Raw genomic sequence first — 16,934 nt, forward strand, 5'->3', positions numbered from 1 at the left:
ACATAAAAACAATGTGAGAAAATAATTTAAAGCAGTGTTGTGACAGACGTTATATAAAAAATGAAATTCTTCCAGTTTGTCACATTGACCACCCCACATTTCGTTTTCTGATACAAACAAATAAAAGAAATATCTCTGCAGTTAAAACTCAATATCAGTAACTCACGACTTTCAAAAAGACACTGAATTTCGAAGAAACACAAATAAAAATAAACCATTTCGTTTTAGTGTCACCCTCGCGGAAATATTTCTTTCACATAACTAACTTCCGTTCTCCCTTATTTTCAGTTTCTTTTCAATAGCTCGATTTTAAACAAATCGTAAAACACGTCAGCGAATAATGCTGTTTGTTTTAATAAATACTAACATATTTGACATCAAGAAATTTTCATTTCTATTGAAAATGCTTTTGCCGGCAAGAAGGTTTTATGTTTTTCTTCTTTAAAAAATGCCATCACCAAATAAAAGTAACAAATAAGGTTTTTTTTTTTGAAAAAATAATTTTGATTTTACATCTTGATGCTCTAGTTTTAAAGGAAAAGTAGAATTCATTTATATGGGCGGGAAGATATAGCGTATCTCTCTTTTCATGGAATGATATTAAAGGAAGTACATTTCAAACTTAAAAACTATTTGATGAGATGGGTATAAAGCTAAGAGAAAGCTTGTAAGACTCCCACTCAAAGTTTTTACATTTGTCTTTTTAGGGTTTTTATTTTTGTTTTTATTAATCGTGTTTGTATGAAGCAACTTTAAAAAATTGATTTTATAAATTTTTGTAGTTAATATATTTTTTTTAATGTAAATGGTTTAAACGCTGCGTCAAATAGTTTTTAAAACTTTGACTGTGAAAAAAAAAATGACATTTTTTCCAAAGTAAAAACAGTCCTAATTAGAAGTAATTAACTTGTTGGCATATTATTTTAACCGTTTCATTACATTTAAAAAACTCCTCTTTTGAAATATTGTTTAGCATCGTTATCACGACTACTTACATTTCGTCTAATAAGAAGAAATGATCCTTTTTAAGTTCATATTAAATTAAATAACAGAAAGTAGTCAGTAGGATTCAAATCAGGTGAGCAAGAAAAGTGTATGAAAACAAAAACCATATTTTTTTGACTAAAAAGAAGTTAGTTGCTAGCGTGTGTAACGAAACGCCGCTTTTCTTAAAATCGTTTTTAAATGGACACATTACGATTGCTTTTGTAGCCATTCATTCGTTAATTTTTGTAGCACATGGTCGTCCACTCCTTTTGTTTTCTTTAATCAACTCTGGATTATCCGCAAAAAAGTTATACCACTAAAATAAGTAGCGTGGGGCATAACAGATCCAAAAGAAGCCAATTTTAACATTTCAAACGTTTCCGTCGCAATTTAAAATACTTTAAATCAAAATTTAAACGAAGCACATTTTTCGCTCCTAATGCGAACTGATACTAAACAGATGCATATGATCTGATGGACTTAAATCTTTGTAAGAAAAGAGAGAAAGATTCTAGTAATTGGCTTTCAGAATTTAACGAAAGTAACGCAAGTTGTACTGTGTCTATAACCACAATCTTAAAACTTATTAGATACACCGTATGTATGAACAAAAATCTAGTTTAGCGGTTAAAATCAGGGTCAAAAACCGGCGCGTGTATCAATTGCTGTTGTTTTAGACGTACTATAAAATTGGTACTAAAATATACGAACGGATTTTTTATAACATTTAAAGTAGACATGTCTTGAAAACTCATCTAATTGATGTTTTAAACATGCTGTTTATCACTTCTTTTAGGAAAGGGTGTCGTAAAAAAGGTCAGTCATTGAGTTATTCATTTATTCATTATATCATGTGAAACTAAGTGTTTACTGCTCACCTGATCATATAAGAGTTTTATATACATACCTGACTACATAAACTGTTTAAACCATGTAATGTTAAGTGAATAAGATACAGTAAAACAAGATGAGCATGGATTGTCTACTCCATGTGCACATTGTTTGATATTTACAGGGTGTTCCGTTTTAACCTGCTAGACTTTTATTTTTGCAACCGTTAGTCCTAGATGTATACTTCCAGGTGCAAAAATGTTCAAAATCAGATGCCGAATTAAGATATTGAAAGTTTGAAGAAAAAATAAAAATTAGTCAAGAAATACAAAATTTAACTTTTTATACGAGCCATAGGTCCCTAACTTATCTATAGGGACCACTTTTCACTCGTCGTCAGAAACACTTCTTGGGGGGAAATATAGCGGTTAACAAGTGTTTAAAATTATATGTGTCCATAGAGTGTGGTTTTTCAAATTGCTCAAAGTTTTGTAGTGTGTTTTTCCGAAACACGGCGTCACATTTGCATTTAATTTTAAATAGCAATGAAAAATATAAATACCTCGTTTTTCTTACTTTGACGACATGTCATTTTTCTGAAAGGGCGAAAATATCCAATCTCATCTTCTGAATGGTCCCTTAAAACTTTTAACAGGAATATCTTCTTGAGTTTTGGTCTCACTAATGTCAAGTTTTTGTGTCAGCAATAGTTTTCAGTGGATATTATTTCTCTAAATATTAGTTAGGGAACCTAGGGCCCGTATAAAAAGTTAGATTTTGTATTCTTTACTCATTTTTATTTTTGCTTCAAACTTTCAATAGCTTAACTCTGCATCTGATTTTGAACATTTTTGCAATTGGAAGTATACATCTAAGACTAACGGTTGCGAAAATCAAGGTCTTGCAGGTTAAAACGGAACAACCTGTATATTATTTTATATTGCATAGCTTATTATATTTAGCATGCTATTTTCAATTTTACAGGTAGCCTTGGTGAAAAGGAACACAATTGTACAAATCAAGAATTTGAACGGTGCCTTAAGGCGTTGAATGCAATAGCCCAAACAGAAGATTTAGCTCTTGCAGAAACGAGAGAAGAATTGAACTTAGTTTGCAAGTAATTTTTGTTTTTATTTTCTTCATTATTTTTTTTTCAGAGAAGTGGTGGAAATTTGTTTTTACCTGAAATCTTCCTTATGTATACTCCACTAAGTATTTACCTACACAGAAGAGAAACAGATGACACATTTGAGTTTTTAGTACTAGATTGTTTTTACCTTAATAACTGCTCTTAGCTAATCCTTAGCATACATTTTGTTTTTTCAAATTTTTCTTTATAAGCTTTGCGCTTCAAAATTTTTAAATACGCACAATATTATTCTTCAGAGTACAAGGGGGGGGGGGGGGTTCAGCAATTCTGATTGCTTTCCATCAACAGTTACATGCAATACAAAGGGTAAGGCAACACTCGCAACTTTAAACTATTGTAAGAAAATTTCTACTAGAGAGCAATATGTTGGAAAAAGACTACTTTTGTAAAGTATTTTGAATGTTCCTGCTTTCAGTATGCACTTTGAGGCTCGTTGAAATTAAAATGGAAATTCGGATTTTTATACTTTTAGTTCTGTTCCAACGTATTTGATAAAAAGTTAACGGTAGTAAATTCCAAAATAAATGTTTTATGGTATTATCTCATTAATTATTTTTTCTCATGTATCCCTTCTTATTATGGCAAAAATCGAACTTTATAGTTTTGATGAAGTCTATAATGCATCTGATTTACTTTTTCACTCCCAACTGGAAGCATATACAGATCCTGAGATGTAATTTACTTTTGTGTGGTATTTTCATTTCCTTTTTTTTTTTTTTTTTTTTGATGTAGCGCAACATGCACATATATCTTGACAACAAACAGCTTGCTATATGGAATACAGGAGTTTACATCCTGAAGTCGATCTTTTTCTTTATTTAAAGTCCAAAACCATTAAATATACGTGATGTCGTTCAATTGCATCATCCTCGTTAATGTATCCTACTGCTATGTAATACTGTTGCTGTCCAACTCGATGAATAATAAATACGTTGTATACTATATCACACCACCCAAGATGATTTTCTTCATACTACAACTAATTGAAATGTAAGGAATTTATATATAAGGTATTTACTCGTCTAAGTTACTCGCCATTGTTCAGAATTTTGCAGCAGTGAAATTGAACGCGGATAGAACTTATGTAAATTCCTGAATACAAATCAAAAACATTATTAGTAGCTTGTACTATTATTTTCTTCTTTATGGACATAAGTTTATATTGATAACATACTTTTGAGCTACTATGATTGACGATATGCTTTTTTTTCGTTGCTGGAAATGCGAAGCGTGCTGCTAATGAAAGTCGCTGCTTGATCGGTAATGTTCCTAAGTATGAAGGTAAGACCAAAATAGTATAAATTAGGTATTAATAACGGCTTCCTGAGACCCTTTTCCTGGTTTGTAAATTAAAAAATTATTTAATTATCAGAACTAGTAAACTTTCTTTAAGAAATCCTGAACTATTTTCATACATTTGGTAAGTAACAAATTTTGTAATCATGTGTTTATAAAAATTTTTGTAAAACTAGTACACATATACGAGGCATAAAAATCGCTTTTAAAAATACACGTCACAGTGTTTTAGATAAGTTATGTGAGTAACCGAAATTTCAATGACGCATTTAATTAATACTAACGTAGCAAATACTTGCATTCAAGTTAGGTAAAGGTTAATACATTTCCGTCTTGAAATGCAGCATTCAAATAAATGCCTAAATGTTAAGGTGAAAAAAATCGTAATCCATTGGATATATTGATGTAAAAAAATAGAATTTTTGAAAACAATCTTGAAGAATGCTTGGTTATTTTTGCATAAACTCAAATTTTTCCTTGAAAAAGTGCAAAACCGGTCCAATGGGCTCCAGCTTCCCCTTCCATTAAAATCCTACTATATATATGTGTGTACAATTGTATGTATGAACGAGAACGTATGTCCGAAAGGGAATTTCTGATTGCCTGTTGGTTGGATGGCGAGAACTTTATAATAGGCATGCGTCAATGATGACCTATTAAACTACCTATTTGTTTGAATACGGTTACTTTTACCTATACGGGTTGAAAAGTAACCAAATGTCGCCAAATTTGGCGGTTCTTTTCAATATCTTGCTAAAGTTAGCACCAGAAATAAGTCGCCAATTATGATGGCTTTTTGGCGATATCCCTTCAACTTCTTGCACAGCCCAAAAACTCCAAGCATATCACTGTCTAGTGGAACATTGAAGCAGCTGCAAAAAGTTTTATTCAGTGTTTATTCAAGTGTTTATTAAGTGTTTATATGTGAAATTTTACGGGAAAACCAAATACACAAAATTATTTTATTTTATTCATTACCTCATACAGTGAAACATTAGTTGAGTTACTGCCCTGGCGACAAAAAATTGAAAACGAAATCTTTTAGTGTTCCTCCGAATGGGGTGACCTCCTTTGAACCCAGTGACGACAATAACTCATTTTCAATTATTCTTGCTGTTACGTCAAGTTCCACCGGAACAGCGATATATGACACCATTACCACGTCAGTTTTAGGGCCGAATCCCCTCCCATAAACTTACCCTCTCCAATCAGCACTATTACATATCCGAACCTATTAATTCCAAAAGTCGAGTCCTAGTTTCTTACTTGGCTGACATAACCTCTTGGCGTAACTGGTAGTTTTTCTTATTTAAAGTAAATGCTGTATTTTAATAAAATTTCCATTATAAGTCGATAGTTAGCAAGTATTTAGTTGTTCTCAGAGAGTATTTATTAATTAACAGTAGGCGTATTTAAGGGAATGGAAGAGACGAAGGGGCCTAGACACAACTCAAAATCATCTTAAGACTACTTATTGTACACATGGACTTGAATATTTTTAAGTTGAAATTTGGATAGTTCACGCAGTATTATTTGATTTGGGTCTCTCCCGAAATGCTTTCCTGTATACGCTGCTGCTAACCGCATTAAAAACGATTTTTTTTCCTTCAGAATTAAAGCTGTATTATATGTTATCTTGAGCAATCATTTTTGCAATCACTTTGGTTTTAAGAAAAACAAAGCATTAAAATCAACATAAGTTCATTAATTGACCGGTTTGGTCAATTACTGGTCCTGATAGCAATTTAGGCAACCAGTAATTAATCACCCCTTAATTCCAACCTATATAGTAAGTATTTTACTATTTTTTATTTGCTTTAACAAACAAAAATAACATGCATATCACAATACGTAAACGTGTACCATTAATTCAACTTCAAACGATACGATTAAACATTTCAACTCATTCAAAACTTCAATTGTAACTATAAATTATATCGGATCAGTTCATGGGATGCCAAAAATTTGTTCTAGCAAGCAAATGAAGACTACGCAGTTATTAATGTTTTTTTTATATTCATTTTTGTGGTTCAGCGGTGAATTAATAGCTTTTGGTCAAGTAGTGGCTGATAACCGTAGTTTAAGGTCAAAATCGTAGGAAAAAAAAGAGACGGGATGTTTTTGTGTGTATATAACCTATAAGCTGCAAAAGGAAGATACGTCAAATGGCAACATGTTATTGCATTGCTACCGGACATAAATATAAAATAAGGTAAGTGTACCAAAAAAGGCCAACCTAAGGTTTAAGGTCTAATATCTCCCTCATTTCTAAATCAATTAGCAGCCATTTTTGTGCATTCCTCAAGTGACTCCTAAAAAACAAGAAACAAATCATTCTATGTAAAAAATTAAGTTTAGTTTTGTATAGCATTTTCTCAGAAAAATAGAGAATTTGTCTTACAAGGAATAGGGGTCCCTAATAAGGGCAACTCTGGAGAAACACAAGAAAAGTAGTAAAGTTCAACAAACTAAACAAAATTGAAAAAATAAATCAACATTAACACATATTAAACCTTATTTGATAAACACATTTAAAAAAAAAATCCATATCTGCATCAATGGGAAGGGAAAAAAATCATCCGACACATTTGGAGCACTGATAAGTCGTTAGTTTCAGTTTTTTGGTCGCTCCTGTGCATAGTTCGTGCACATATTGTGCAGCGTATGCAGCTCTCGATCATTTCCTCTATGCGACCCTTCAGGGTTTTAATAAGGGCACTGAAGTACTAATGATCCCAATCATGGCGTTATTGGGCTGCAGTCAATTTTTTAGGGTTATCAAAATCACAGAAAAACATCGCAGTACACAGCGTCAATTTTCTTTTTGAATTCCTCTACTACATAAATAAAACTTTCTAGAACAATTTAACCCTTTTTTGTAGTTGTAAACTACAGTGAACCATGAAGAAATAAAATTTATTGTAAAAAAGATTCGATTTTGACAAGATTAATTTACAAATGTTTTCTTTGGGCACGATTCAACAGCAGCTACACTTTTGCCTGTTGATAACAAACTGCGTGTTCATGAAATACACCGCCAGCTCAGTCGTTTCAGCCGAGGACTGCAGTTTCGTGCTTATTATCACTCATCAGCCCGGCATAGGAAATGACTGAGCTGGAGGTGGAAAACCTCCAGCTCTTCGAGTTGAACCGAACCATTTCTTCGGTCACTAGTCTGGTCTGTGATAATTCTATATTAGCTACCAGTTTGTTTGGCACTCTTGACTTCCATAAGGTGTTTTCCACCTCCAGCTCTGTCACTTCCTGTGCCTGGCTGATGATTGCTAATCAGCACGAAACTGAAGTCCTCGGCTGGAATGACTGAGCTTGCGGTGTATTTCCTGTATTTCTGCCTAGCCCTGGCTATAGGGTGGTAACTTACTGAATAAACTGCTTGTTGATTACGTTTTATCATCAGTGTGTTTTGGTGATCCCGATAAAATCCCGATCAAGGGAATTTTGCTATCTTACATAGGCAAAATAAGGGGTTCGCCATACAGTAAAACCTCTAAAGTTGACCACCCTTGTAAGTTGACTACCTGTCTATGTTGACAACCAATGTACACCAAATTTGGCTGAGATTAATATAACAAACCCTTTGTAAGTTGACCACCTGTCTAAGTTGACCACTAAAGTACTGCACCACAAGTGGTCAACTTACACAGGTTTCACTAAACTAGTATACATAGCCTTATTTGGCGCGCCTACCTTACTAGTTTTTTGTAAGTTAAAAAAAAAAAACATATTCGTTTCAGTAATCCAAAATTTTACATGCATTCCGAAAAGTGTATTTACCAGCTCGTTCGCTTAAAATAAACGCGTTTTACCATTTTATGATGACAAAGAAACGTCTACCACAAATGCGATGCTGCATCATTTGAGAAAATATTTTTAAACCTAGGAAATAAGTGTCATTTATACCTGCTAGATTTTACATTCAGTAATAGAATATGTGTTTCCACGAAATCGTCACAAGAGTTGTGAGTGCAGTTATGTAGTTATACTTTACTCAGAAACTAACTTTCCAAGCTCGTGCAATGAGTCTAAAAGAAAGTGCATTTCAGTTATAGGACTCGATCTTTGGATAGATCTGTTTTCGCAGTAAGTTGTTCGTTTTTTCATTTTTATATTCTTTTCTACGCACTCTCTGCTGCTAACTCGAAATTAAGTTTCGCAAGATAAGCAATAGTAAAAAAGCATTGCTTGTGCTATTAAAAAAAAAAGAAAAAAAAACTTTTAAAGTGTAAAGTATTTTGATTTAATAAAATTTTCCCTTTATTTACACACAGTATGTTTTTGCAATTGAAATGTTTCAGTGGATATAATTTTTTTTTTTTAAAGAAACATTCAAAAATTATCAGCAAAATTGTATTTAATTACTAAATTAACATTTACTTATGTAGATACCACAACATAAATTTGAAGAAATTATTCAATATTTGTTTAGGAAACTGCAGCATGGAGTGCGGTGCATTGATGATCACACCTACCGCTGTTTTACAGCTGGACAAAGGAGAGTATTTAATTCAGTTGTATCCGAATCAAGGCATGTTATTAATGACTTATGCGTTCCCGGAAAACTACAAGAAGGTAAGTAAGATTTTAGCAATATGTTTTATGCTTTTCTGCATGTATATGATACCTATCTCTCCGGCCTTACTCGATCTCAAGAAGCTGATATCAATGTTGGTTTGCTAGTGCCATCTGAATTTTTTCCCTAGTAACACGGACTCAGCAAATTTCAACTGTCACAGTTGTGCCTTCATTTTGTTTTCCAGGGACACACACAGTGCTGAACTTAGTGAACTATATTTACAGTGAACCATACAAATAAATTAGTTTTTGGAACTCCGTGTTAAGAGTAATTACTAAAGGGAAAATTATGGTGTGGTCTTGTACAAAAAAAAAAAAAAAAAAAAAAAAATGAGTATTGTATTTGTATGTTATTTGTAAAAAATGAATACTGTGTTCGTTTTCTAAGGCCATATTTAGAAGATGAACTAGTTGCAAGCAGATGTGACTCCGTTAAGTTTGTGCTGTTTTTAAATTAAACTCCAATTACAATTTTTTGATTTCTAAAATCCCTTGACAGTATTTAAAAATAAATTTTGCTGCTAAATGAATACAGCTTAGCTATACTGATCCGTGCAAAGCAAGTGCACGTATATTGTCAGAAATCATGGTATCAGTTATTTATGAACTATTTCAGATAATAACTTAAAATACAAAAAAATAATAAATGTGTATGCTTAATGGGCGTATGAAGTTTCAAGAATTTATCTGCATTCTTAAAAAAAATGTTGTCTGCTTCATTTTCATAAGTGAAGTGGGAATTAACTAATGCAAAACGTGTTAAAAGATTTTGAATTAACAAAATAAGATATCAATATAAGTATTAAGTCTTTGTACACATAAAATACTGATACTATTCGTAACAAAGAGTTTCAGCAAAATATTTATTAAAGTTTTTTTTATCTTAAAATTTTTTATTGAATTTAACTCGTCGAAGTTGCTTTTACCGTTCTTGAATAGAGCCAGCAGAAGTCTACTTTCTAACAATGTTATGAGTTTTAATTTTTTAAATTAATGCAATGAGGAATTTAAAGAATTAAAACTCAAAATAGAGACATCTATTTCTTTATTTCTGTTTCTTTATTGCCCATTGCTTTAATGTCGTGAGCAGGCAAAAAGTAGTAACAGCAATTTTTACTTTTTGATTTTTTTTTTTTTTTTGTCATCGTTAGCTTTATTGCACAAACTTGCACATTTAAATAAAGAAATCACGAAAGAAAACGTCTAATTCCAACAACTCCCTATTGGTAGTATTCCAGCCAAAACGCATTTCTTCAAATATCTTCAAGACTAATTTCTGCAGTTACTGCCGTTTACCTGCCCAAAGCAGTTTAGTGTTCTACTTCCTGATATTGAGGCCTATTAGCTCAGTTTTAAAAAAAAAACATCTTGCTAATAACTCAACGGTCATGAAATCGATGCTTCCTGGAAAATGTAGTTGTTGAAACATTAGTTTTCCTTAGCTGAATTCAAATATGTAATCTAAACTCATTGGAGGCAGGAATTTAAACCGCAGTTTTGTGTATTTGCATTGAAATTAAAAAAAAAGTTTGTTAAAATCGCGTTTGTTAAAAGACAGTATTATATACAGTGACTCCCAAAAGTGTTCGTACACCTTGAAATTTTGTAGTAAAACCAAAATATTGCGAAAATGAATTCGAATATGAAGTCCAATTTTTTTTCCACACCATTCCTATGCCATTCTAAATAAAACTCAGTAGTGTTGTCAAAATGTTGTCTGATTTTATTTTTGAAATTTGTTAAAAAACGAACAGACAGAGAAATAATACTCGACAAAAGTTATCGTACACTGCAATATTTCCGAATAAATTCATAATTAAAATTACCACATGTAGTTTTCTTTTTTTTTTTTTGCATTGTGTTGACACTGTAAAGTCATTTCGCTTTAATTTTTTGTTTATTTATTCCCTAATATTCTGCTTATTATTTTAAAATGGCTGTTATTCGTAAAAAAACAGCAAACGCCATTCGAAATTTGATTTTTTCCACACAGTAGCAGTAAATTGGTTTGAAATGTCTCTAAGTTAGTTAATTTGTATCATTTTATAGTAAAGGGCTTGATAAAATGCTGAAAAGAAAGGAATCGGATCGAAAACAAGGTCAACTGTCAATGTTAACAAAACTTGATCGGACATTTACAGTTCAAAAAATTATAAAAAAATACACTTTTGAGTGCTGTAAAAGTTTCTGTAAAATTTAATGAAAAATTTTACGTTTATTTTTCATCTGAAATTGCTCGCCAAGTTCTCTGATTAACCGGATTAACATGGGACCTCTTCAAGCAGAAATTTACTTGTTCGTGCAAAACGCAGAAGGCTTACGCTTTCCGTCTCAAGATCAATGATAAATACGCTCAGAACGTTTTAGAAAAACGTCTCACTTAGAGATGAAAATAAATTCAACATTTTTGGTTAAATTGTTGTATAATTGTAAATAGAAAAAAAATGGGGAGTTTAATTTTAAGATTTTATTTGGATCAGTTAATCAAGACGGTGACGGTGTTTTTGTGTGAGGGTGCATATCAGCATTAGGACTTGGTAGTTTGAAATTTTTAATAACATAATCAATCATGCTATTCATTTAAATATTTTAAAAACCAATTTTAATCAAATAGCCCAAAATTTGGTTTTTTGAAACAACTTTTTTTTTTTTTTTTATCGATGTAGCGATAAGAAGCACAAAGTATTCAACGTTTGCTTATGGTGCCTCAAAAATTGTCTTTAAGCTTAGAAATACCTCCTCAATCGCCAGATTTAAACTTAATGTAACACACTTAGAGAAATCTGGAATCTAGATTACGAAAATACAGCATTAGAGTGAAAAGCAAACTAGAAACAGTAAGACTCGAAGTGCGGTTGGACACTAACTCAGAAACTGCACAAAAAAAGAAAGAAAAAACAATTTAGTTTATTCCCAGACGTTTCAAAGCTGTTATTGATACTGCATGATACTGTACTAAATAATAACTTAGTAAAAAGTTAGATTATTTACCATTTTTTTCATATTTTTTCAAAGTGTACGAAGATTTTTGTAAGATAAAGTTTCTGGCACTTTTTGATTATTTATTTCTTAAAAATCAAGATTTGTTATCTTATTAACAATTTTCATGTAGTTTTGTAGAAAATAGATCATAGATCTTATAATTAAATGCCCATTCCAAAATATTAATTTTAACCAATGGATAGGGGCGTATTTCATTGAAAGTAGCAAGTGTACGAACACTTTTGGGAGCCACTGTATATATTGTGTTTTAAGTGTGTTTTTTGTGAGTACGTATAAGTAAGACACAAGCTTTTCTCTCAATTGCTAGGAGTTTTGTAGACTTATTTTACGTATCAAAGTGTAACCTTTCATTTTGATTGCAGAACCATCGAAGGGGATAAATATAAAACACTTTTTTTCTTTAATAGTTACAATACTAGGTATTCTTCTGGTTGGGCGATATATTTACTTCTCATTTTCAGCACTATCCGTTTAGAATTTTAAACTTTAATTTCTCCTTGAATTTTTGCCGTAAATGTTTCGATTTTTTTAATGCTCTTGATTTTCCTAAATGAAACCTTTAGGGATCTGGAGCTAATATTAAAATCTCGCATTTTTTAACTAATTTTTTTCGCTACAAGCTATCAATATCTAATCTCTGTTTCTCATTTTTTCCAATTTTGCAATTAAACGGAGACACATGCTGTATAACAGGAATATATATATATATATATATATATATATATATATATATATATACAACAACAAATCAGTTTTGGTTGAAATTCGATTTCGTTTGCTGAATCAAATGCAGAAAAAATATATATTTGATTTTAAAATGTATTATTTTTATATTTTCTTTTTATAGATTACCTACGATATGCTCCATGCTTAAAAAACGTGTCAACCGATGTAAGAAAGTGCGCACTTCAGTATAGAAGATTAGCCAGCAACCATGAGGACCAGCTTCCAGATCAGGAAAACGATGTGAATACAAAGTTGAAGATGCATTGCTGGTAAAGACAATTGATTTTTAATTTTGTTTTTGCAAATTGTGTCGGTCAACTTGCAAAAATACAAAGAAAACACTGAAAAACTGGACGTGTTAAGTTTTAACCTGATACATTTTATAAAGCATAATTCAGAAATAACTACTAAACTTGGTAATGTAACGGTACAGTTTAATTATAACTACATTAAGATTCATCTGTAATTATAGTTAGCAGGTTCCTCTTCTGTATTTTTCTATTTATTTTTCTGATTTTTCGAGTAGGAAGGAATGCAATTGTGCCATAGCGTGTTGTTAAATGAAGAAAGCAAATGAAAAATGTATAATAAGGATTCTTCTTCTTTCCTTTAAAATGTCCTACAGTTCACAAAGTCAGATTCACGAGCCTAGCTTTTTAGTTGTTGAATAATACGGAAGATTACTTTAGTTAGTATCTGCAGAATAAACATTCATTCTGCCGTTTGCAGGTAAAGGGCAGTAACTGCAAATTTTTCATTTTTTGTTTTGAATTTTTGTCATTTATTTTACATTAGCTATATTGCTTCTTATTGCTGTTTGCTTATTTGGTTTAAGCTGAAAAAGAGGAGAGAAAAAAACGTCTAATGCCAAGATTTTCCTATGGTTAATATTGAATCCAACACACATTTCTTCAAATGTCTCGAAAACTCATTTCTGCAGATACTGCCGTTTAACTGCACATTGTACACATATTCTTAATCTTAAATTATGGCAATTCGTTTAATCTTTTGTCGATACATTTTGCAGTTTCGAATATTTTTATAAAAGACTGTGCGAAATGTGAACAGTATACTTGAGATTTAGATGAATAAAAGAGGTGGAAGGAAGGTGTGCCAAAACTCAAAAGTGCTATACGTTGCATAAGTTTTGCGCATTGATAGCTGACTAATTGCCTATTCTCGGGACAATCAGTTGGAGTGAGTTGAACTCAAAGTTCCCAAGTTAATAGTGATGTTAATTATATAAATGAAATTCTCAGTTGCTGTATATGTTTAGCATCACTATAAAAAAATAATGTATTATATACAATCGTGTGAAGACAGCTCGTTTTTTTATTATTATTATTATTACTTTTAATTTTCTGTTTTTTTTTTCCGAGTTTGAACTATATTTGTAGTTTTGGTATTCGTAAAACATGTTTAAAGAAACTATGTGAATTAAATCCCTAAACAAAAACTAAATCATATAATTATGTTTGCAATTTTATTAACAACATTTAAATTTGTGCTATTCGCCAGTCACTGGAAAGAATTTTATTCCATTTTTTAGTCTTTGTTCCTCCTTAAAGCTTTTAAATTTAATACAAAAACATTTAAATTAATGATTTGTTGATAATGATTTGATACGATGTGCAAGAGCATATGCGATATATCTTTAAAAGTAGGAAATTTATAGTATTTCAGGCGACGAAACTATAATTTATAGTAATTATTGCATAATTAGTTTATAGTTTCATACTTCACTGCCAAAATGAGCTGCCCTTAACAAAGCCGCAGGCATAATTTATCAAACGGACTACGAAAATTTCTGCATGGGCAAAGTGAAAATATATTCATGCATGTATAATGCACGTCTTTCAGTTATATATTTCAAGTGTTAATGGACCACACCCACTTTCAGTTAACCATGCTTATTTATTACTAACATTTTAATAGGGGTAGAAATCTTTGCCCTAGAACGGGCAACTCATTTATAAAAAAGAAAGGTGTGTTATGTCTATCGTAAAACCGCACTTTCTTTTTAATATTCAGCGGAAAATCGATATATCCGAAAGTACAAGAAAATGACCTTTTGGTAGTATAATTCGTATTTAGTATGCAAAAAACGGCAAACCGTTTATTCCAATATTCCAATAAAACCAAAACATTAATTAATTATAAGCGACGTTTTTTCGCGAGTTTTACCTTTTATACTAGTAATATAAATATACTCAGTCTCTGTACTTGTGCTGTAAAAAACCGCATGATAATACTAAGACTGTAAGTGGATACGTTGATAGGTATGTCACTTAGAGGTGATTTTTAATCAGAATAAAACAGAAAAAAAAAGACGAAGAAAACCCTTGAAATCTGACCTGGCAATGGTAGGGGAATATGGGCAAATTTAAATGGTGATATATTTATTCTGCTTTCAACGCCACCTATCTTATAATACTATAACCATATAGTACCATATGTAGTTTATTCCAGTAAGAAAAAAGTTATCTCTAATGACCAAAGCATATGACAATACAAGCACTATTCAAAAATGGGTACTCATATTGTAATATGTTAATGATAAAAATATCAGTGGCCTACTTTTAGCATTTAACAAACAAATTTTTATTCATCATTAAATTAATGAACAATCAAAGTATATAATTCAAATTAATTCAAATTTAAAAAAAAAAAATCTAAGGCACACAATGAGAATAAAGGGATGAAAAGAACTTACCATACCCGGGAAGACACTTATTCCTCTCCTTCATTTGATACAAACTCCATTTTGTCTATTTTTTTAAGAATTGCACTCAATAGGGTACGTCATAATGATAATAGAAAATATTGCAAAAATCTTTAAGGGTAGCTGCTTAACCGTAGCTACGCATTTTTTAGTTTCAAAAGGAATAATAAAAATATTTAAAAAAAAAAAAAACACATGTTAACCACAAAGCAATTTCTATCGTTACTTTTGTAAAACAAATTCATTAGTTTGTAAGAGACAAAACAAAGTGCTAATTTTATATTAGCATAAATAAATCGTAAACTACCGGAACACATGAAAACGAATGTGTTGAAAGGTTTACTCAAATAGTAAAACTCATCACTGCAACCATTCCAGGTCATTTGCTAATTAACTTTCTTTTACAAATGTTTAACTGGATGCATTTATAGCCATCATTTAAAGTTTTATCACGTACTATATATAATAGAAGCATATTATTAAGTATTCAAATCAATGCGTGTGTGTCAAGTCATTTTTTGAAACTAACTGAAATTAAGTAATCCCATTTTTCAAGGTATGTTAGAAAACAGTGGCCTAGAAATCTATAAATTTATAGGCTTGTGTGATTGCAATCAATACTTCGCTGCTAGCTATCTCTTGATAAATTCATTAACTTCCCTCCCTGCTTGACATGAATATAGCACAGCGGAAGGGATGCTTTCACCTTTTGTATTTTAATGCCTTTTTCGTTATTCAGTCAGTACATATGCACTTTTAATCATCTGATCTTTAGCTTACACTCCTAAATAATGGCAAATATAAATGTTACAATGTTGGAAATAAAGTATGTGACTGCTGTAAAGATAATGTATAAATAACTTTTCATTTTTAAACTACATATGTATCAATATGAAAAAAAGGCAAACATGATTCATATTGTTTGCTTCAAGAAATAAAAATTTACACAATTGAAAGAAAAATTAGACTAAAAGAAATATCAAAAATAGCAAAATGTTTTTTACAAGAAGACAGAGAAACTGTGCCTTATTTTCCCCAAAGCATTATCTAATGGTATTTTAAAGAAGTTTACATTAATGGTTTATATATTTTTTACAGCATCTTTACGGAGTTTGTGCAGTGCCAGCATGAACATCTCCTTCGAGATTGTGGTACACAAGCGGAAGAGTTTTTCCAACGGCACATGGACCGCATGTCTGGATCCTTACTCAACGAACATTGTGTATTATTCACTTATGGCTCGAATGCATGCACATTTGATACCAGCTCCACTCATAGACTCTGTACAAATCAGATCTTATACTTTATCATCATATGTATAGTTTCAACTCAGTTAAAAGCGTTTTTTATGAAACGATGATAATAAAACGTTGTATAAAAAAGTAATACGGACATTATTTGTTTCATTTATCACTGTAAAAAAAATCCGAAACGGTACTGGGTATTTCCGTGTTACGTTTCGGGATTTTATGGTTTTTATCCACTTCCTAGAAAAATCAAGTACCATTGTCAAAATGTTTCCTGAATTGCTGCAAGTTGCACGAATGCAGAATTTTTTCGTTTGTAAAAAATATGTTTAGCTCTTACTTTAAAAATTAACTGAGCGTATTTAAAAAGTGTACCGAA

The 16,934-nt window shown here is 31.3% G+C and overlaps 1 protein-coding gene across 1 annotated transcript in view; it reads left to right on the forward strand.

Annotated features, from left to right (window-relative positions):
• Positions 1-16,671, forward strand: part of LOC129231563 (uncharacterized) — a 115,857-nt gene extending 99,186 nt beyond the window's left edge. The window contains exons 2-5 of the mRNA XM_054865919.1: positions 2,803-2,935; positions 8,712-8,854; positions 12,708-12,855; positions 16,407-16,671. Coding sequence (XP_054721894.1) covers positions 2,803-2,935; positions 8,712-8,854; positions 12,708-12,855; positions 16,407-16,668 — 686 coding nt within the window. The 3' untranslated portion in view covers positions 16,669-16,671. The remainder of the gene's footprint in view (positions 1-2,802; positions 2,936-8,711; positions 8,855-12,707; positions 12,856-16,406) is intronic.
• The last annotated feature ends 263 nt before the right edge of the window (positions 16,672-16,934 follow it).

This window comes from Uloborus diversus, chromosome 10 (genome assembly GCF_026930045.1).
Source record: "Uloborus diversus isolate 005 chromosome 10, Udiv.v.3.1, whole genome shotgun sequence".
Lineage (NCBI taxonomy): Eukaryota > Metazoa > Arthropoda > Arachnida > Araneae > Uloboridae > Uloborus > Uloborus diversus.